The sequence below is a fragment of the Moschus berezovskii genome, chromosome 4 (assembly GCF_049115385.1).
Source record: "Moschus berezovskii isolate FMDL1 chromosome 4, NW_MosBer_1.0, whole genome shotgun sequence".
Classification (NCBI taxonomy): domain Eukaryota; kingdom Metazoa; phylum Chordata; class Mammalia; order Artiodactyla; family Moschidae; genus Moschus; species Moschus berezovskii.
The window spans coordinates 124,708,889-124,731,944 of NC_142463.1; the positions used below are offsets into that span (position 1 = coordinate 124,708,889).

Consider the following 23,056-nt stretch of genomic DNA (forward strand, 5'->3'; position numbering starts at 1 on the left):
CTTTTTTTATTATATTCACTACTTTGTTGTGTTTTTAAAATTCCACATGTAAGAGATATCATGTAATATTTGCCTTTTCTCTGTCTGATATAGTTCACTTAGCATAATGCCCTCCAAGTCTATCCTTGTTACTTCAGATGGCAAAATTTCATTCCTTTTTATGGCTGAGTAGCTGGCAACCCACTCCAGTGTTCTTGCCTGGAGAATCCCAGGGCTGGCGGAGCCTGGTGGGCTGCCGTCTATGGGGTCGCAGAGTCAGACACGACTGAAGCAACTTAGCAACAGCAGCAGCAGCAGCATTCCATCATATCCATATCTTCTTTATCCACTCATCTTAGGACACTTTAGATTGCATCCATATTCTTGGCAATTTTAAATAATGCTGCTATGAACGTTGGAGTGCATGTATCTTTTCAAGTTAGTGTTTGTTTTTTTCAGGTATATACCCAGGAGTAGAATTTTTTGGTCATATGGTAGTTCTATTTTAAATTTTTTGAGAAACCTCCATATTCTTTTTAACAATAGCTGCACCAGTTTACATTCCTAGCAACAGTACGTGAGGGTTCTCTTTTCTCCACATCCTTGCCAGCATTTGTTATTTGTATTCTGTTTTAATGATAGTTGTTCTGACAGGTGTGAAGTGGTGTCTCACTGTGGTTTTGATTTGCATTTCTTTGATGATTAGACAAAATTCTATAATGAATCAGTATATATTTGTCATGTACCAATTCATGTCAATCTTTTAAAAATTTTTTAATTTTTTGTTGCAGTAGCATGGATTTACAGCATTATGCAAGTTTAGTCATTTTATGGAAATATTATATTTTACTTCTGCATTCCCTACAGTGTGCTCACCACCAAAAGTTTACTGTTCATTTGTCACCACACGGTTGGCCTCCTTTAACCGTTTTGCCCTCCCCCGCACCCTTTCCCCTCTAATAACTACTACTCTGTCCTCTGTTTCTGTGTGTTTGTTTATTCACGTATTTTGTTTTGTGTGTTTATTAATTTTTTATATTATACATATGAGTGAAATCATACATTTTTTGTTTTTTTCCATCTGACTTATTTTGCTTAGGCTTCCCTGGTAGCTCAGATGGTAAAGAATCTGCCTGCAAAGCAGGAGACATGGGTTTGATCCCTGGTTCGGGAAGATCCCCTGGAGAAGGGAATGGCAATCCACTCCAGTATTCTTGCCTAGAGAATTCCATGGACAGAGAACCCTGACGACTACACTTCATGGGGTCACAAAGAGTTGGACATGACTGAGCAGCTAACACTTTGAACTTTTTTTTTTACTTAGAATAATGCTTAGCAGTAAGGAATCTACCTGCTGGTGCAGGAGATGCATATTGGATCCCTGGGTCAGGAAGATCTCCTCGAGAAGGAAATGGCAACTTATTCCAGTATTCTTGCTTGGGAAATCCCATGGACAGAGGAGCCTGGTGGGCAATAGTCCATAGGGTTGCAAAGAGTCAGACAAAACTTGTAGCTAAACAACAGCAGCAACATGATTATCGATAGATGAGGATTTAGTCTTGCCCTGTTTCTTTTATGTTCTGGTGATTTCCTATGATATTTTTCTTAGTTTCCTCTTTCTTTGTTCTGCATCTCTGCTCTGCGTGGTTACCCTAAAGTTAGTATGAAACCTCTCATAGAGATAATAGTGCTTTTCCTACTGATAACATCTTACCTTCTTTAATCTATGAAATTTCTGACCTTTTCCTCTTCCCTTTTTATGTTTTTATTGTCTCTAATTATCTATTTTTTTAAAAAGAAATTATTTATTTTACTTGGAGGCAAATTACTTTACCATATTGTGGCGGTTTTGCCATACATTCACGTGAATCAGTCATGGGTGTACATCCCTATCCTGAACATCCCTGTCCACTTCCCTCCCCATCCCATCCCTCAGGGTCATCCCAGTGCACCAGCCTTGAGCACCCTGCCTCATGCATTGAACCTGGACTGGTGATCTGTTTCACATATGGTAATATACATGTTTCAGTGCTATTCTCTCAAATCATCCCACCCTCGCCTTCTCCCACAGAGTCCAAAAGTCTGTTCTTTACATCTGTGTCTCTTTTGCTGTCTCGCATATAGGGTCATCGTTATCATATTTCTAAATTCCATATGTATATGCGTTAATATACTGTATTGGTGTTTTGCTTTCTGACTTACTTCACTCTGTATAATAGACTCCAGTTTCATCCACCTCATTAGAACTGATTCAAATGCATTCTTTTTAACAGCTGAGTAGTATTCCATTGTGTATATGTACCACAACTTTCTTATCCATTTGTCTGCTGATGGACATCTAGGTTGCTTCCGTGTCCTGGCTATTGTAAATTGTGCTTCAGTGAACATTGGGGTACATGTGTCTCTTTCAATTCTGGTTTCCTCGGTGTGTATGCCCAGAAGTGGGATTGCTGGGTCATATGGCAGTTCTATTTCCAGTTTTTTAAGGAATCTCCATACTGTTCTCCATGGTGGCTGTACTAGTTTGCATTCCCACCAATAGTGTAAGAGGGTTCCTTTTTCTCCGTACCCTCTCCAGCATTTATTGTTTGTAGACTTTTTGATAGCAGCCCTTCTGACTGGCGTGAGATGGTACCTTATTGTGGTTTTGATTTTTATTTCTCTGATAATGAGTGATGTTGAGCATCTTTCATGTGTTTGTTAGCCATCTGTATGTCTTCTTTGGAGAAATGTCTGTTTAGTTCTTTGACTCATTTTTTCGTTAGGTCACTTATTTTTCTGTAATTGAGCTGCAGGAGTTGCTTGTATATTTTTGAGATTAATTCTTTGTCAGCTACACATTTGCTATTCATTTCTCCCATTCTGAAGGCTGTCTTTTCACCTTGCTTATAGTTTCCTTTGTTGTGCAAAACCTTTTAAGATTAATTAGGTCCCATTTGTTTACTTTTGCATTTATTTCCATTACTCTGGGAGGTGGGTTATAGAGGATCCTGCTATGATTTACGTAAGAGAGTATTTTGCCTATGTTCTCCTCTAGGAGTTTTATAGTTTCTGGTCTTACGTTTAGATCTTTAATCCATTTTGAGTTTATTTTTGTGTATGGTGTTAGAAAGTATTCTAGTTTTATTCTTTTGCAAGTGGTTGACCGATTTTCCCAGCACCGTTTGTTAAAGAGATTGTCTTTTCTCTATTCTATATTCTTGCCTCCTTTGTCAAAGATAAGGTGTCCATATGTGTGTGGGTTTATCTCTAGACTTTCTATTTTGTTCCATTGATCTATATTTCTGTCTTTGTACCAGTACCATACTGTCTCGATGACTGTAGCTTTGTAGTATAGCCTGAAGTCAAGCAGGTTGATTCCTCCAGTTCCATTCTTCTTTCTCAAGATTGCTTTGACTATTTGAGGTTTTTTCTATTTCCATACAAATTGTGAAATTATTTGTTCTAGTACTTTGAAAAATACTATTGGTAGCTTGATAGGGATTGATTGAATCTATAGATTGCTTTGGATAGTAAACTCATTTTCACTATATTGATTCTTCCGATCCATGAACACAGTATATTTCTCCATCTATTTGTGTCCTCTTTGATTTCTTTCATCAATGGTTTATAGTTTTCTATATATAGGTCTTTTGTTTCTTTAGGTAGATATATTCCTAAGTATTTTATTCTTTTTGTTGCAATGGTTAATGGAATTGTTTCCTTAATTTCTCTGTTTTCTCATTGTTAGCGTATAGGAATGCAAGGGATTTTTGTGTGTTAATTTTATATCCTGCAACTTTACTATATTCGTTGATTAACTCTAGTAATTTTCTGTTGGTGTCTTTAGGGTTTTCTATGTAGAGGATCATGTCATATGCAAACAGTGAGAGTTTTACTTCTTTTCCAGTCTGGATTCTTTTTGTTTCTTTTTCTTCTCTGATTGCTGTGGCCAAAACTTCCAAAACTGTGTTGACTTTAGGGGAAATGCTTTCAGTTTTTCACCATTGAGAATAATGTTTGCTGTGGGTTTATCATATATGGCTTTTATTATGTTGAGGTATTTTCCTTCTATTCCTGCTTTCTGGAGGGTTATTATCATAAATGGATGTTGAATTTTGTCAAAGGCTTTCTCTGCATCTATTGAGATAATTGTATGGTTTTTATCTTTCAATTTGTTAATGTGGTGTATCACATTGATTGACTTGTAAATACTGAAGAATCCTTGCATCCCTGGGATAAAGCCCACTTGGTCATGATGTGTGATCTTTTTAATATGTTGTTGGATTCTGTTTGCTAGAGTTTGTTAAGGATTTTTGCATCTATGTTCATCAGTGATGTTGGCCTGTAGTTTTCTTTTTTTTGTGGCATCTTTGTCTGGTTTTGGTATGAGGGTGATGGTGGCCTCATAGAATGAGTTTGGAAGTTTACCTTCCTCTGCAATTATCTGGAAGAGTTTGAGTAGGATAGGTGTTAGCTCTTCTGTAAACTTTGGTAGAATTCTGCTGTGAAGCCGTCTGCTCCTGGGCTTTTGTTTGCTGGAAGATTTCTGATTACAGTTTTGATTTCTGTGCTTGTGATGATCTGGTAAGATTTTCTATTTCTTCCTGGTTCAGTTTTGGAAACTTACATTTTTCTAAGAATTTGTCCATTTCTTCCAAGTTGTCCATTTTATTGGCATATAGTTGCTGATAGTAGTCTCTTATGATCCTTTGTATTTCTGTGTTGTCTGTTGTGATTTTTCCATTTTCATTTCTAATTTTGTTGATTTTATTCTTCTCTCTTTTTTTCTTGATGAGTCTGGCTAACGGTTTGTCAATTTTATTTATTCTCTCAAAGAACCAGCTTTTAGCTTTGTTGATTTTTGCTATGGTCTCCTTTGTTTCTTTTGCATTTATTTCTGCCCTAATTTTTATGATTTCTTTCCTTCTACTAACTCTGGGGTTCTTCATTTTTTCTTTTTCTTGTTGCTTTAGATGTAGAGTTAGGTTATTTATTTGATTTTTCTCCTGTTTCTTGAGGTAGGCTTTTATTGCTATGAACCTTCCCCTTAGCACTGCTTTTACTGGGTCCCAGAGGTTTTGGGTTGTTGTGTTTTCATTTTCATTCATTTCCATGCATATTTTGATTTCTTTTTTGACTTCTTCTGTGATTTGTTGGTTATTCAGAAGTGTGTTGTTTAGCCTCCATATGTTTGTATTTTTAATATTTTTTTTCCTGTAGTTGACATCTAATCTTACCACATTGTGAGGAAAACAACTATTAAAAAGAAATAATTATTCACTTTTATGTTGTGACTTTGTTACTAAAGTGAGATAACTATAGTTATTTTCCTCCTTTCTTTTCTTTTTCTAGCCTTTGTATTAGAATAAAATATTTAAAAATCTACTCTGATAAAGAATTGCAATATTATGATTCTATCTGTTTATCACCTTGCTCAAAATTTTGTGTATTTTTGCCATTTTGTTTCTAGTAAAAGACCTCCTTTCAACAACTCTTATAAGGCAAGTCTGATGTTGATGAACTCCCTCATCATTTGTTTGTCTGAGGAAGTATTTCTTCATATATAAAGGATAACTTTGCAGGATAGAGTATATTTGGGTGGCAGTTTTTATCTTTCAGTATTTTGAGAACGTCCTGCTCCCTCCTGTCTTTCGGGGTTTCAGCTTGGAGAGCTACTAACAACCTAATGGGGGATCCTTTGTAGTTACTGTCCTTTCTTTCCATGGTATCTTTAAAAGTTTTTCTCTGTCATTGACTTTTGACAGTTTTAATATTGTGCCTTGGCGAAGGTCTTTTGTGTTGAAGTGATTAGGTGTTCTCTGAGTTTCATGGGCTTGTATGGCAGTTCCTTCTCCAGGTTTGAGAAGTTCTCTGCTGTTTTTTCTTTCTCTGCTGTTATTTCTCCCTTCTGCCTGTTTTTTTCTTTTATGATTCCCATCATACTAATGTTGCCCTTCCCAAAATAGTTGCATAGCTCTTGTAGAATTTTCTTATTTTTAAAGTGTCTTATTTCTCTTTCCTCTTCTACTTGTATCATTTCTAGCTATCTGCCATCGAACTCACTAATTCTCTTTCCCATATGCTCTGTTCTATTTCCAGTGTCTTCTAATGCAATCTTCATCTTGTTTATTGAGTGCTTCTGCTCTGGAATTTGTTTTTTTTTTTTTTTAGTTTCAGTTTCTTTGGTATTCTCATTTTTTAAAATTTCTGAGCACATTAAACTTGCCTTTCTGAGTTTTTTTTTTTAAGTTTTCTTTTATTTTTATTTGGAGGATAATTACTTTACAGTATAGTGATGGTTTCTGCCATCCATCAAGATGAATCAGCCACAGGCATACACATGTCCCCTTCCCTCATAAACCTCCTTCCCACTTCCCCCTCCATCCCATCCTTATAGATTGTCACAGAGCACCAACTTTGGATTCTGTGCATCATACAGCAAATTTCCACTGGCTATCTATTTTACGTATGGTAATATATCTGTTTCAGAACTACTCTCTCAAGTCTTTTCATCCTCTCCCTCCCTCCTACCCTCTCCCAAATGCCTGCATTTCCTGCTGCCCTGCAGATAGAATCATCAGTACTGTCTTTCTAGATTCCATATAGATGCATTAATATCTGATATTTGTCTTTTTCTTTCTGACTTAACTTCACTTGGTGTAATAAGCTTTGGATTCATCCACCTCATTAGAACTGACTCAGATGCATTCTTTTTATGCTGAGTAATATGCTATTGTGTATATATACCACAACTTCTTTACCCAGTCATCTGTTTATGGACATCTAAAGTGCTTCCATGTCCTGGCTATTGTAAGTAGTGCTGCAATGAATATTGGGGTATGTGTGTCTTTTTAAATTATGGTTTTCTCAGGGCATATGTCTAGTAGTGGTATTGTTGGGTCATATGGTAGTTTTATTCCTAGTTTTTAAAAATTAAATTTATTCATTTTTAATGAAGGATAATTGCTTTACAGTATTGTGTTTGTTTCTGCCAAACATCAACATGAATCAGCCACAGGTTTACCTAAATCCCCTCCCTCTTGAACCTCTTTTCCACCTCCTCCCCCATTACATCCCTCTAGGTTGTTACAGAGCTCCAGTTTGAGTTCCCTGAGTCATGTAGAAATTTCCCTTTTGCTATCTATTTTATATATAGTAATGTGTGTTTTCATGTTACTTTCTCCATACATTCCACCCTCTCCTTCCTCCCCACTCCCCATGTTTATACGTCTGTTCTCTATGTCTGTGTCTCCATTGCTGCTCTGCAAACAATTTCCTCAGTACCATCTTTCTATGTAGTGACTGACTTCCCTCGTGGCTCAGACGGTAAAAGTGCCTGCCTACAATGCGGGAGACCTGGGTTTGATCCCTGGGTCGGGAAGATCCCCTGGAAAGGAAGATCTATCTTTCTATAGATTCCATATATATGCATTAGTATGCAATATTTGTGTTTCTCTTTCTGACTTACTTCACTCTGTATGTATAATAGGCTCTAGGTTAATCGACCTCATTAGAACTGATTCAGATGGATTCCTTTTTATGACTGGGTAATATTTAATTGTATATATGTACCACAACTTCTTTATCCATTCATCTGTCAATGGACATCTAGGTTTCTTCCATATCCGAGCTATTGTAAATAGTGCACTGCAGTGAACTTTGGGGCACATGTATCTTTTTCAATTTCAGTTTCCTCAGGGAATATTCCTAGCAGTGGGATTCCTGGTTCATATGGTGGTTTTCATCCTGGTTTTTAAAGAAATCTCCATACTGTATTCCATAGTGACTGTATTAATTTACATTCCCACCAACAGTGCAAGAGGGTTCCCTTTTCTCCATATCCTCTCCAATATTTATTACTTGTAGATTTTTAGATGATGACCATTCTGACTGGTGTGAGGTGATATACCTCTGGGTAGTTTTGATTTGCATTTCTCTAAGAATGAGTGATGTTGAGCATTTTTTCATCTCTTTATTAGCCATCTTTATGTCTTCTTTGGAGAAATGTCTATTTAGGTCTTCTGCCCACTTTTTGATTGGGTTGTTTGTTTTCTGATATTGAGCTGCATGAACTGCTTGGACTTTTTGGAGATTAATCCTTTGTCAGTTGTTTCAGTTGCTATTGTTTTCTCCCATTCTGAGGGTTGTGTTTTCACTTTGCTTATAGTTTTCCTTCACTGTGCAAAAGCTTTTAAGTTTAATTAGGTCCCATTTATTTATTTTTGTTTTTATTTCATTACTCTGAGAGGTGGGTCATATAGGTTCATTCTCTGATTTATGTTGTAAGAGTGTTCTGTCTGGTTTCCTCTAAGAGTTCTATAGTTTCTGGTCTGCATTTAGGTCTGTAATCCATTTCCAGTTTATTTTTGTTTTTGGTGTTAGGAAGTGTTCTAATTTCTTTCTTTTACACGTAGCTTCCCAGTTTTCCTAGCACCATTTATTGAAGAAACTGTCTTTTCTGTATTATATGTTTTTGCCTCCTTTGTCAAAGGTGTTCATAGGTGCGTGGATTTATCTCTGGGCTTTATCTTGTTCCATTGGTCTATATTTCTATTTTTGTGTCACTTCCATACTGTCTTGATGAGTGTAGCTTTGTAGTATAGTCTGAGGTCAGGAAGGTTGATTCCTCCAGCTTCATTCTTCTTTCTCAAGATTACTTTGGCTGTTTGGGGCCTTGTGTCTCTCCATACAAATTGTGAAATTGTTTGTTTAGTTCTGTGAAAAATATCATTGGTGGTTTGATAGGGGTTGTGTTGATTCTGTAGATTGCGATTGGTAGTATAGTCATTTTCACATTATTAATTATTCCAATCCAAGAACATGGTATATTATTCCATCTGTTTGTGTCATCTTCAGTTTCTTTCATCAGTGTCCTATAGTTTTCTGAATATAGGTCTTTTGTCTCTTTAGGTAAATTTATCCCTAAGTATTTTATTCTTTTTGTTACAGTGGTAAATGGGATTGTTTCCTTAATTTCTCTTCCTGATTTTTCATTGTTAGTGTATTGGAGTGCAAGAGATTTCTGTGTCTTAATTTTGATCCTATGACTACTATGTTCATTGATTTTTGTTGTTGCTCAGTTGCTCAGTCATGTCTGACTCTTTGAAACCCCATGGACTGCAGCATGCCAGTCTTCCTTGTCCTTCACTATCTCCTGGAGTTTGCTAAAACTCATGTCCATTGAGTCAGTGATGACATTCAACCATCTCATCCTCTGTCACCCCCTTCTCCTCTTGCCCTCAATCTTTCCCAGCATCAGGATCTTTAACAGTGAGTTCACTCTATGCATTAGGTGGCCAAAATATTGGAGCTTCAGCTTCAGCATCAGTCCTTCCAGTGAGGATTCAGGGTTGATTTTCTTTAGAATTAACTGGTGTGATCTCCTTGCAGTGCAGGGAACTCTCAAGACTTCTCCAGCACCACAGTTGGAAAGTGTTAATTCTTTGGCTTTTAGCCTTCTTTATGGTCCAAAGCTCACATCTGTACATGAATACTGAAAAAGCTATAGCTTTGACTAGACGTACCTTTGTAGGCAAAGTAATGTATCTGCTTTTTAATACACTGTCTAGGTTTGTCATGGATTCCCCCCTCCCCGACAAAGGAGCAAGCATCTTTTAATTTCATGGCTGCAGTCACTATCTGTAGTCATTTTGGAGCTGAAGATGATAAACTCTGAAACTGTTTCCATTTTCTGCCCCTCTATTTGCCGTGATGTGATGGGACCGGATGTCATGATTTTATTTTTTTAAATGTTGAGTTTTATGCCAGCTTTTTCAGTCTCCTTTTTCACCTTCACAATAGGTTCTTTAGTTCCTCTTCACTTTCTGCCATTAGGGTAGTATTATCTGCATGTCTGAGATTATTGATATTTCTCCAGGCAATCTTGATCCAGCTTGACCTTCATCCAGCCTGGCATTTAGCATGAACCAAGGTCCATCTAGTCAAAGCTATGGTTTTTCCCGTGGTCATGTATGGATGTGAGAGTTGGCCTGTGAAGAAAGCTGATCGCCGAAGAATTGATGCTTTTGAACTGTGGTGCTGGAGAAGACTCTTGAGAGTCCCTTGGACTGCAAGGAGATCCAATCAGTCCATTCTAAGGAGATCAATCCTGGGTGTTCATTGGAAGGACTGATGCTAAAGCTGAAACTGCAATATACTTTGGCCACCTCATGCGACGAGTTGACTCACTGGAAAAGACTCTGATGCTGGGAGGGATTGGGGGTGGGAGGAGAAGGGGACGACAGAGAATGAGATGGCTGGATGGCATCACCGACTATGGACATGAGTTTGAGTGAACTCCGGGAGTCGGTGATGGACAGGGAGGCCTGGCGTGCTGTGATTCATGGGGTCGCAAAGAGTCGGACATGACTGAGCGACTGAACTGAACTGAACTCTGCATGTGAAGACATACAAGACCTTTTAGAACTAACACCCCAAAAAGATGTCCTTTTCATTATATGGGACTGGAATGCAAAAGTAAGAAGTCAAGAAATACCTGGAGTAATAGGCAAATTTGGCCTTGGAGCATGGAATGAAGCAGAGCAAAGGCTAATAGAGTTTTGCCAAGAGAACGCACTGGTCATGGCAAACACCCTCTTCCAACAACACAAGAGAAGACTCTACACATGGACATCACCAGATGGTCAACACCAAAATCAGATTGATTATATTCTTTGCAGCCAAAGATGGAGAAGCTCTATATAGTCAGCAAAAACAAGACCGGGAGCTGACTGTGGGTCAGATCATGAATTCCTTATTGCCATTTTCAGACTGAAATTAAATAAAGTAGCAAAAACCACTAGACCATTCAGGTATGACCTAAATCAAATACCTTATGATTATACAGTGGAAGTGAGAAATAAATTTAAAGGACTAGATCTGATAGACAGAGTGCCTGATGAACTACAGAGGTTCGTGACATTGTACAGGAGACAGGGATCAAGACCATCCCCAAGAAAAAGAAATGCAAAAAGCATATTGGCTGTCTGAAGCGGCCTTACAAATAGCTGTGAAAAGAGACGCAAAAAGCAAAGGAGAAAAGGAAAGATATAAGCATCTGAATGCAGAGTTCCAAAGAATAGCAAGGAGAGATAAGAAAGCCCTCCTCAGTGATCCATGCAAAGAAATAGAGGAAAAGAACAGATTAGGAAAGACTAGAGATCTCTTCCGGAGAAGGCAATGGCAAGCCACTCCAGTACTCTTGCCTAGAAAATCCCATGGACGGAGGAGCCTGGTAGGCTGCAGTCCGTGGGGTCGCTAAGGGTCGGACATGACTGAGTGACTTCACTTTCACTTTTCACTTTCACACATTGGAGAAGGAAATGGCAACCCACTCCAGTGTTCTTGCCTGGAGAATCCCAGGGACGGGGGAAGCCTGGTGGGCTTCCGTCTATGGGGTCACACAGAGTTGGACATGACTGAAGTGACTTAGCAGCAGTAGCAGCAGAAATCTCTTCAAGAAAATTAGAGGTACCAAGGGAACATTTCATGCAAAGATGGGCTCGATAAAGGACAGAAATGGTACAGACCTAACAGAAGCAGAAGATATTAAGAAGAGGTGGCAGGAATACACAGAACTGTCCAAAAAGACCTTCAGGACCCAGATAATCACGATGGTGTGATCACTCACCTAGAGTTAGACATCCTGGAATGTGAAGTCAAGTGGACCTTAGAAAGCATCACTACGAACAAAGCTAGTGGAGGTGATGGAATTCTAGTTGAGCTATTTCAAATCCTGAAAGATGATGCTGTGAAAGTGCTGCCCTCAATATGCCAGCAAATTTGGAAAACTCAGCAGTGGTCACAGGACTGGAAAAGGTCCATTTAAATCCAATTCCAAAGAAAGGCAATGCCAAAGAATGCTCAAACTACCGCACCATTGCACTCATCTCACACACTAGTAAAGTAATGCCAGGCTTCAGCAATACGTGAACCATGAACTTTCAGATGTTCAAGCTGGTTTTAGAAAAGTGAGAGGAACCAGAGATCAAATTGCCAACATCCGCTGGATCATGGAAAAAGCAAGAGAGTTCCAGAAAAACATCTATTTCTGTTTTATTGACTATGCCAAAGCCTTTGACTGTGTGGATCACAATAAACTGTAGAAAATTCTGAAAGAGATGGGAATACCAGAGCACCTGACCTGCCTCTTGAGAAACCTGTATGCAGGTCAGAAAGCAACAGTTAGAACTGGACATGGAACAACAGACTGGTTCCAAATAGGAAAAGGAGTACGTCAAGGATGTATATTGTCACCCTGCTTATTTAACTTCTGTGCAGAGTACATCATGAGGAACACTGGGCTGGATGACACGCAAGCTTGAATCAGATTGCCAGGAGAAATATCAATAACCTCAGATATGCAGATGACACCACCCTTATGGCAGAAAGTGAAGAGGAACTAAAGAGCCTCTTGATGAAAATGAAAGAGGAGAGTGAAAAAGCTGGCTTAAAGCTCAACATTCAGAAAACTAAGATCATGACGTCTGGTCCCATCACTTCATGGGAAATAGATGGGGAAACAGTGGAAACAGTGGCAGACTTTATCTTTGGGGAGTCCAAAGTTGGTGCAGATGGTGACTGCAACCATGAAATTAAAAGACTTACTCCTTGGAAGAAAAGTTAGACACATAGACAGCATATTAAAAATCAGATGCATTTCTTTGCCAACAGAGGTCCATCTAGTCAAAGCTATGGTTTTTCCAGTAGTCATGTTTGGATGTGAGAGTTGGACTGTAAAGAAAGCTGAGTGCCGAAAAATTGATGCTTTTGTTTTTTTTTTGTTTTTTTTTTTTGGTAATTAATTTATTTTTTATTGGAGGCAAATTATTTTACAATATTATATTGGTTGGTTTTGCCATACATTGACATGAATTCGCCCCGGGTTTACATAAGTTCCCCCTCCTGAACCCCCCTCCCACCTCCCTCCTCCCTTTATCCTCCCTCTGGGTCATCCCCGCATGCCAGCCCCGAGCATCCTATAACATGCATTGACCCTGAACTAGTGATTCGTTTCACATATGACAACATACGTGTTTCAATGCCATTCTCCCAAATCATCCCACCCTCACCCTCTCCCATAGAGTCCCAAAGACTGTTTTATACATCTGTGTCTCTTTTGCTGTCTCGTATACAGGGTTATCATTTGCATCTTTCTAAATTCCATATATATGCGTTAGTATACTGTATTGGTGTTTTTCTTTCTGGCTTACTTCACTCTGTATAATAGGCTCCAGTTTCATCCACCTCATTAGAACTGATTCAAATGTATTCTTTTTAATGGCTGAATAATACTCCATTGTGTATATGTACCAAAGCTTTCTTATCCATTCGTCTGCAGATGGACATCTAGGTTGCTTCCATGTCCTGGCTATTATAAACAGTGCTGCAATGATTATTGGAGTACATGTGTCTCTTTCAATTCTGGTTTCCTCAGTGTGTATGTCCAGGAGTGCGATTGCTGGATCATATGGCAGTTCTATTTCCAGTTTTTTGAGGAATCTCCACACTGTTCTCCATAGTGGCTGGACTAGTTTGCATTCCCACCAACATCCTCTCCAGCATTTATTGCATGTAGCCTTTTGGATAGCAGCCATTCTGACTGATGTGAAATGGTATCTCATTGTAGTTTTGATTTGCATTTCTCTGATTATGAGGGATGTTGAGCATTTTTTCATGTGTTTGTTAGGCATCTGTATGTCTTCTTTGGAGAAATGTCTGTTTAGTTCTTTGGCCCATTTTTTGATTGGGTCACTTATTTTTCTGGAATTGAGCTGCAGGAGCTGCTTGTATAACAGTCTTTATTTTAAAGTCTATTTTATCTGAGTATTGCTACTCCTTCTATCTTTTGATTTCCGATTTCATGGAATATCTTTTTCCAGCCCTTCACTTTCAATCTGTGTTTATCCCTAGGCCTGAGGTGGGTCTCTTGAAGATAGTATATATAGTGGTCTTATTTTTGTGTCCGTTCAGCCATCTTTTGTCTTTTGGCTAGAACACTTAGCCCATTTACATTTAAGGTCATTATTAATATGTATGATCCTGTTACTATTTATTGTTTGGGTTTGTTTTTTAGGCCTTTTCTTTTCGTGTTTCCTATCTAGAGAAGTTCCTTTAGCATTTGTTGAAGAGCTGGTTTGGTGGTGCTGAATTCTCTTAACTTTAGCTTGTCTATAAAGCTTTTGGTTTCTTCTTCAAATCTGAATGAGATCCTTGCTGAATAGAGTAATCTTGGTTGTAGGTTATTCCCTTTCATCACTTTAAGTATAGCCTGCTCTTCCCTTCTGGCCTGCAGAGTTTCTGTTGAAAAATCAGCTGTTAGCCCTATGGGTATCCCTATATGTTATTTGTTGCTTTTCCCTTGCTGCTTTTAATATTTGTTCTTTGTGTTTAATTTTTGTTAGTTTGATTAATATGGGTCTTGGCATGTTTCTCCTTGGGTTTATCCTGCATGGTAGAGAAGGAAATGGCAATCCACTTCAGTACTCTTGCCTGGAAAATTCCATGGATGGAGGAGCCTGGTAGGCTACAGTCCATAGAGTTGCAAAGAGCTGGACATGACTTCACTTTCACTTATCCTGTATGGAACTCTCTGGGCTTCCTGGATTTGGGTGACTATATCCTTTCCCATTTTAGGGAAGTTTTCAACTAAAATATCCTTAAATATTTTCTCTTGCTCTTTCCTTTTGTCTTCTGGGACCCCTATGATTTGAATATTGGGGTGCTAAATGTCCCAGAAGTCTCAAAGTCTATCTTCATTTCTTTTTTATTATTTTTTCTTTAATGCAGTGTTCAGTGGTGTGTTTTGGGGTATCTACGGGATCAGCATGGCTTTGGGCAGCCTGTCTGCTAATGTGCCAGGGTTGTGCCCTTCTTTTGCTGAAGGATTGGCATGGGGTGTCCAGCACTGGAACTTGCTGGGTTTTAGGTGGGGCTTGGTCTTAGTGTTGAGATGGAGGCCTTTGGGAGGGCTTTCACCTGTTAATGTCCATGGGGTCAGGAGTTTTGGTGATCCAGAGTCCTGGGAGTCAAGTCTCCTGCATCTGGGTTTCAGGTCCAACCCCTTACAATAGCATCAAGATTTCACAGTCCACATAGCACAGAAGACAAAATGCCTGGACTAACAGTGAAATAGCTCTCAATAGCCAAGAACACCCAAAGAGATTCACACGCTGACATTGGAAAAAGGAGAAGGAAGACGAAGAAAAGGGGATGAAGAAAGGCTATGAAGAGGAGTCAAAGACAGCAATCAAGCTAATAATCAAACCCCTAAGTGAAACTCGATAGTAAAAATTATACTCTTAAAGATACAAAATTAAAAACAAAAAATAATAAAACAAAAGAAACATGGAATTTATTTTAAAAATAGTGTTTTTTAATGGAAAAAGTAGGTTATAAAAATAAAAACCAAAGTATTAATAAATAACCATATTAGGACAATATGAGAAAATAATTTTTTAAAAGGGGAAAAAAACCAAATATATATATATATATATATATAGAGAGAGAGAGAGAGAGAGAGTGGTAGTGAGAGGAATGTCCAAATGATTCTTCCATTTTCCTGCTCCAGTCGATTTGCCTACCCAGAAAGTCCTCCAGTATTTCTAGAAAGGTCTTGACCTGTTGTGGGCATCTTCCTTGGCTCCAGTTTGTACTTGTTCTCCAAATCTACAGTTGCCTCTAAAGCTTATGGTCTCAGGCTTAGAGTTGAAATGTAAACCATTGCACCTGCCACTTCCAGGGCAGTTTCTCCTTCTTTCCTTTGCTTATACAGCCACTGGCGTTCTGCTTTGGTTTGGAGCCCACCTCTCCTTGTAAGGTGCCTTACCTCTGGAAAAGGTCAGTTTTCATTCTGATCCGAAAGAAGTGCAATGCCTAAGAATGTTCCAGCTAGTATACAATTGAGCTCATTTCACATACTAGCAAGGTAATGCTCAAAATCCTTCAAGCCAGGCTTCAACAGTATGTGAACTGAGAATTTCCTTATGTAAAAGTTGGATTTAGAAAAGGCAGAGGGACCAGAGATAAAAAAAAAAATCTACTTCTGTTTCATTGACTATGCAAAAAACCTTTGACCTTGTGGATCATAACAAACTGGAAAATTCTGAAAGAGATGGGAGTGCTGGACCACCTTACCTACCTACTGAGAAACCTTTATGCAAGAAAGGAAGCAACAGTTAGAACTGGAACATGGAACAATGGACTGGTTCAAAATTGGGAAAGTAGTATATCAAGGCTATGTATTGTCACCCTGCTTATTTAACTTATATGCAGAGTATATCATGTGAAATACTGGGCTAGACGAATCACAAATTGGCATCAAGTTGCTGGGAGAAATATAAACAACCTTAGTTATGCAGATGAATCCATCCCAATGGCAGAAAATGAAGAGGAACTGAAGAACCTCTTGATGAAGGTGAAAGAAGAGAGTGAAAAAGCTGGCTTAACACTCAGCATTCAAAAAACTGAGATCATGGCATTCAGTCTCATCACTTCATGGGAAATAGGTGGGCAAAAAATGGAAATAGTGACAGACTTTATTTCCTTGGCTCCAGAATGACTGTGGACGGTGACTGCAGCCATGAAATTAAAAGACCCTTGCTCCTTGAAAGAAAAGCTATGACAAACCTAGACAGCATATTAAGTATAGTCAAAGGTATGATTTTTCCAGCAGCCATGTAAAGATGTGAAAATTGGACCGTAAAGAAGGCTGAGTGCCAAAGAATTGATGCTTTCAAACTGTGGTACTGGAGAAAATTCTTGAGAATCCCCTGGACAGCAAGGAGATCAAACCAGCCAATCCTAAAGAAAATCAACCCTGAATATCCCTTGGAAGGACTCATGCTGAAGCTGAAGCTCTAAGATTTTGGCCACCTGATGTGAAGAGCTGACTCATTGGAAAAGACCCTGATCCTGGGAAGGATTGAGGACAGGAGGAGAAGGGGGCCATAGAGAATGAAATGGTTGGATGGCATCACTGAATCAATGGACGTGAGTTTGAGCAAATTCTGGGAGACAGTGAAGGACAGGGAAGCCTGGCATGCTGCAGACCATGGGGCTGCAAAGAGTAGGACATGACTTAGCGACTGAACAAAAACTGCTTGTAAGTCTGACTCCAGTGTCTGTCCTTCACCTAGACACAAGGGGCTGAAATAGGAGCTTATTAAGGCTCACTTCCTCAGTTGTGCTGGGATGGGGGAGGGGTACAGCAGATGTTGTTAGGGTGTGTGAGGAGTGTTCGCCACAGCTGGTCCTTGCTTGGTCCCTGTGGGAGGTCCCAAGTCTGAGGCAAGTTGTGCACTTCCCCAGGGGAGTTGGTCCTGGTCCTTGGCAGAGTCATGCTGCTCAGGCTCCCAGGAAGACATGGGTAGCAACCCTTAGCCACTGACAACTTGGCCGAGTTGCAGTCTCTGGGGTCGGGACCTTAGTGGCCCTCTACTTTCCACCTCTGGCATTTGCGCCTGCCTCTCTGCCTCTGGGGCCATAGACCACTGCCATCTTGCCCCCATTTGGCATTCACTAGGACAGTGTTCTTGCCTGGAGAATCCCAGGGACGGCGGAGCCTGGTCGGCTGCCGTCTATGGGGTCGCACAGAGTCGGACACGACTGAAGTGACTTAGCAGCAGCAGCAGCAGGATTGTGTCCTTTTTTCTCTGAGTGTGCAGAGCTAGAGCGAAGCATTAGAGTCTTCCCATGGGAATGATCTTTTGCTTCTCTGGCATTTTCCCAAATCTGCCTCTGCAGTGTCGTGTTAGCGCCCCCAGAGTATCCTCATGGCAGTCAACCCTGATCCTTTCCCTGAGGACCAATCCCCAAGGGCTGAGCCTCTGCGGGGAGATGCGAGTGTGAGCTGCTTCTTGGCTGGGAAGTGCCAACCAGTAAAATCTCTGTGGTGAATTTTCTCCAGTTTGCCTTCAGAGCACCTGGCTTGCTGTGTTCCCCTCTGAGGTTCTGAAGCTTCCCCCTGACCCCGCCTGTGAAGGGGTTTTCCAGTGTGCAGAAACTTTTCCTGCTTCATAACCCTCCCAGGGGCTCAGGTTCCCACCTAGAACTCCTTTGTCTCCTTTTTTTGTTTTTATCTTTTGCCCTACCTTATTCTGAGGACATTGGTTTGCCTTTCTGAAAGTCTGGGGTCCTCTGTCCGCATTCAGATGTTCTGTGGGAATTGTTCCACGTGCAGATGATTTTTTTGATATATTTATGGGGGAGAAGGTCATCTCCCTGTCCTATTCTTCTGCCATGTTAAAGGTTCCTCCTCTGAGTTTTCTTAAATCTCGTTAAGTTTCTTCACAATAGCTGCTTTGAGTTCTCTATCAGTTAGATTGAAATATTCTGTGACTTTAAGTTTGGTTTCTGGAGATTTGTCATTTTCTTTTTGTAGTGTAGTATTACTATGGTTCTTCATGGTGCTTGATGAAGTGCTCCTCTGCTGATGTATTTAAATAACAGATTAAAAGTGAGAGTGCTTTCTTTTGTTGTCTGGAAGGTGGCACTATTGACTTCTGTCCCTCTTGACTTCCCTGGTGGCTCAGATGGTAAAGTGTCTGCCTATAATGCAGGAGACCTGGGTTCAATCCCTGGGTCAGGAAGATCTTCTGGAGAAGGAAATGGCAACCCACTCCAGTACTCTTGCCTCAAAAATCCCATGGACAGAGGAGCTTGGTGGGCTACAGTCCATGGGGTCACAGAATCGGACATGACTGAGTGACTTCACTTTCACTTTCAGGTGGCACTATAACACAGGTTTTGGCTTCTCTTTGCTGTGCTGCTTCTGGTTATATTTGAGAATTGGTGCCTTCCATACTTTGTAAGAGGTATGGCTCTGTGCCTTCTTTGGCTCTTCTTGTGCCTCTGGATTAGCTACTGCGTTGCTTCTGTTGGAGCCGCTGTGTCATGGGGATGGTGGGCTTTCCCTCGTGTCTGGGATCCCCTGAGACATAGGCTCAGCTCCTGGAGAAGGATGATAATTGGAGGGGAGCAGGGTTGTGCAGTCACCTCCACCATGTTGGGTGTTGTAAGTGTCTTGGGCTCTGCCATTGTAGACTGGGGGCAGGTCTTTGGGTATGTCAGCCCCTGGAGGGACAGAGTCCTAGGCCCCACTGCTACTGCTTCCCAGTTACCTGTGCCCACAGGTGCTCCCACACTCAGGACATCAAAGTCATGTGTGCTGCTTCCCTCAGCTGTCACAGACATAAGGCTGGGGTTGCAGGCATGGACTCCACTGTTCTTTGGTTCTGCCTCTTCCATATGTTCCAATACACCCACCAATAGATGTTTAGACATATGGAATTCTCCAATGACCTATTGAGTTGGGCACAGTTATACTTTTGCTGAGTTGTGGATGTTTTGCAGGTTGTAGACTGAAGGGGAGAAACAAAGGTAACCTTGTTTCTGACAGCATTCTTATGAGGTTTAAAGACCTGAAGACCCCACACCCTATCCATCCCCTCCCTTCCTGACACCAGGACCCACACTCCACTTATTTTGACTTTCTTCAGTGGTAATACTTCAAAACAGAAATGTGTAGATGTGACACAGGTCAAAGATGTTAAGAACATGTTATAATGATCTTATAAACCAGACCTTGGCAGTATAAAATAGTAAATACTTAATTGGTTGCATTGAATTAGACCATACCATTAAAGGCCTCTTGTCTTTATGTGAATTTAATGAAAGATGAGTAGCACCAAAGAACTAGGTTGTTTTCTCATTTTTATATTACTGATATTGACATTTACTGTAAGTGTCATTTTTTAATAGTGTATATTATAATTTTCATATTATTTAGGTATGTTTTAAGTCTTTAACCTCATTATCTTTTGACCTAGAAAAAATATTTTTCTATTATAGGAAGCAGTTTATGTTATGTTATGTTACATAATATAAACAGGTTTTCAACTTTGGTTGGAACTAGGGAAAAGAACCTCTAGTTGAGAGACTTTATGCCTTAAATTTTTTTTTCTTTTAGCAAATTAATAAAGTATTTAATTTTCATTAAAATGTTGATATACTTTTTTCTTTTCCAGAGAGTAATGCCTTCTAGCTTTTTCTTGCTGTTGCGATTTTTCTTGAGAATTGATGGGGTGCTTATTAGAATGAATGAGACAAGACTTTACCATGAGGTATCTCTTCTTATTTAGTGAATATACTAGTTAATACTGGGCTTGTTCATGTTGTTATGTTATCAGTCTGAGAGTTTGAAATTCAACAGGGCTTTATGTTATATAGTTATCCATCTAACATTTAAGATTGAGTGTTTCACATTCACTGTTGACTACACAGTTATCAAAACATTACATCTTCTTTTCCAAAAGTTCTAGCAGCTGAAAATGTTTTTCTAAAGGACATTTCCATTAAGGGGAGCCTAATGCTTTTTTAAAAAAATTGTGTTTACTCTGTTTAAGAAAACTATCCCTTAACTGTTACTTTTTTAAAATAGTATATGTTGTTTATGTGATGTCCTGATATTAGAAATATCGATCATATATAGCCTCCAGAAATTTATATCATCCCATCATTTTAATAGTTGTTTTAATGCTTGGAAGTTCTGTGTTCTATTTCAAGGAATTGTTAACCTACAAGATTCTTAAAAAAATGTGAAGAAAGTAGAGGGAGGCTTAACTGAGTAATAAAAATTCTTCTAGTAGCTTATAGCAGTCTATCCTTTTTTAATGAATTTTTGACATCAGATTTGTGATCATACAAAATGATAAATAAAAGAAGAGACCACCAGAATGACAAATCAGAGAAGAGACCGCCAGTATCAGTCTCAGTAGTTGTAGTAATAGTTAACTTTCCTAACAATCCTATAAAATAAATATTATTATCTCTGCTTTATAGCTGAGGCAACTAAGGCAAAGAGAAATTAAGTAAAATGCCTAAGTTATACAATTAATAGGGCTTCTCTGATAGCTCAGTTGGTAAAGAATCCACGTCCAATGCAGAGACCCCAGTTTGATTCGTGGGTTTAGAAAATCCGCTGGAGAAGGGATAGGCTACCCACTCCAGTATACTTGGGCTTCCCTTGTGGCTCAGCTGGTAAAGAATCGGCCTGCAATGCGGGAGACCTGGGTTCAGTCCCTGGGTTGGGAAGATCCCCTGGAGAAGGGAAAGGCTACCCACTCCAGTATTCTGACCTGGAGAATTCCGTGGACTGTATAGTCCATGGAGTTGCAAAGAGCCGGATGTGGCTTTCACTTTCATTTTTTTTCATACAATTAACAGGTGGCAGAACTGGGATTTGAACCCAGTAAGATAGAATTGGATTGGTATTTTCTTTTTTATTTTTTTATGGCCATACTGTGTGGCCTCTGGGATAGCTCCCCAACCAAGGATTGAAACCCCCACCCCGGCTACCTTCAGTGGTAGAAGCTTGGAGTCTTAACCCCTGGATCACCAGGAAAGTTCCTGGATCTTTTTCTTTTCAAAAGTGATAGCAAAGTACTAAAAATAGGCTACATTTTACTCCCTCAGAAAAAAATGAAATTTGCATTTTTAGAAATGGTTGCACTTTAGCTAAGAAATGTTGATTTCTTTTCAGGATTTATCCTCAAAAAGATTCTTATATACAGTAACCCACAAATTTTAATTAGGCAGATATATAGAGTTGTATGTGTGTCTATATATATATGTATTCATGGAAATGCTATTGTTTGTAACAGTTCAAGGATTTTCCAGGCAAGAATACTGGAGTGGGTTGCCATTTCCTTCTCCAGGGGATCTTCCCGACCCAGAGATACCTGGGTCTTCCGCATTCTAGTCAGACGCTTTACCATTTGAGCTACCAGGGAAGCCCCAAAGGAAAGAAGGAAAGTGCTTTAATAACCATTGAATGAATATTGATTAAATGGCCATTAATATCCTGTTAACCTGCAACAAAGAGACTGCCAGATATTTCTCCAGCAAAATTGGATTTATTCAGGATCAACAGAAAATTGCAGTTTTGGATCTGTAACCATGGTGAGCCATGTGCAAGTCCCTGCATGGCAAGGGAAGGAGAATACATTTATAGACTGGAAAAGGAAGGTGGGAGGGCTATAGGAAGCAGAGAGTCCATGGCTTTCCATTGGCTGATTCCTTGCCAGAAACTAAGAGGAGTCTTTCTTTTTGTTGCTGGGCTTTGCTATGGTTGCAGGATGTGAGAGCTCCCCGTTTTAGTCTCCAAACTGTATTTAATTGAGGTTTCTAATTTTAATTTTTTACAATTCATATAGTAGAAAATATACAACCATTAAAATTAGTGGTTGATTTGAAGAGATGTACAAATTAATATTGACTTTAAAGGTACAAGTATGAATATAAGATTTTCTGTAGAGATTTCTAAATGTTGAGGCTAGTGTTATCTATAGAAGTTGTGATTGTTGATGATTTATACTCTTATGTTTATATTATTTGATTTTTTTACAATGAGCATCAATCTTTTTGTTGATATAGAAGATTGAAACTTTAAGGGAATGTAATCTTGTGATTTTTTCCTCTTATTAAATAATGTTTTACCAAAAACCAAATTCTAAAACCTCCCTTTAAAATGTTTTAAATGGGAAAATTGAAGTATAGAAAAAGTGACTATAAGTAAGCAATTTAACAAATTTTTTGAAACAGGAAAGAATAAAACTTGTTTCAACTGTTTTTTTTTTTTAATATAAGGGTAGCCACAGTTATGTAGGTAGATGCTAGTATAACTTAAGGAAAAGGTGTGGTTCCAAACTTGAAATGATATTTAAATCTCTTACATACTTCATTACAAATATATAACTTTTCTTTCAGAGTAAAACCTTTGCTTGTGTTTCTCTTACATGATAATTATTAAATATGTTTATATATGTATATCTGATATTACTGTATTTATACATATTGGAATTAATAATTCAGAATTCTTGAATTAGTTATCTTACTGTAGAATTAGATGGTCTCATCAGACTTAATGCTACTTTTACGACCTGTTCTAAAATGCAGGCAATTCTGTTTAATAGGAAGGATTTTGTAAATCAATACAAATAAATTTATTGTGATTTTTTTATTTTTAAATATAGGCTGACAAGACCTACATGTTACGAGAATATACATCACGAGAGAGCAAAATTGCTAATTTAATGGT

At 39.0% G+C, this 23,056-nt stretch overlaps 1 protein-coding gene across 2 annotated transcripts in view; it reads left to right on the top strand.

Moving 5' to 3' along the window:
• TIPRL (TOR signaling pathway regulator) overlaps nt 1–23,056 on the top strand; it is a 65,210-nt gene that overhangs the window by 39,145 nt on the left and 3,009 nt on the right. Inside the window, exons 5-6 of one of the 2 annotated variants that reach the window (XM_055402102.2) lie at nt 19,986–20,081; nt 22,992–23,054. In XM_055402102.2, coding sequence (XP_055258077.1) covers nt 19,986–20,081; nt 22,992–23,054 — 159 coding nt within the window. The remainder of the gene's footprint in view (nt 1–19,985; nt 20,082–22,991; nt 23,055–23,056) is intronic. The other variant, XM_055402103.2, reaches the window with a different exon arrangement.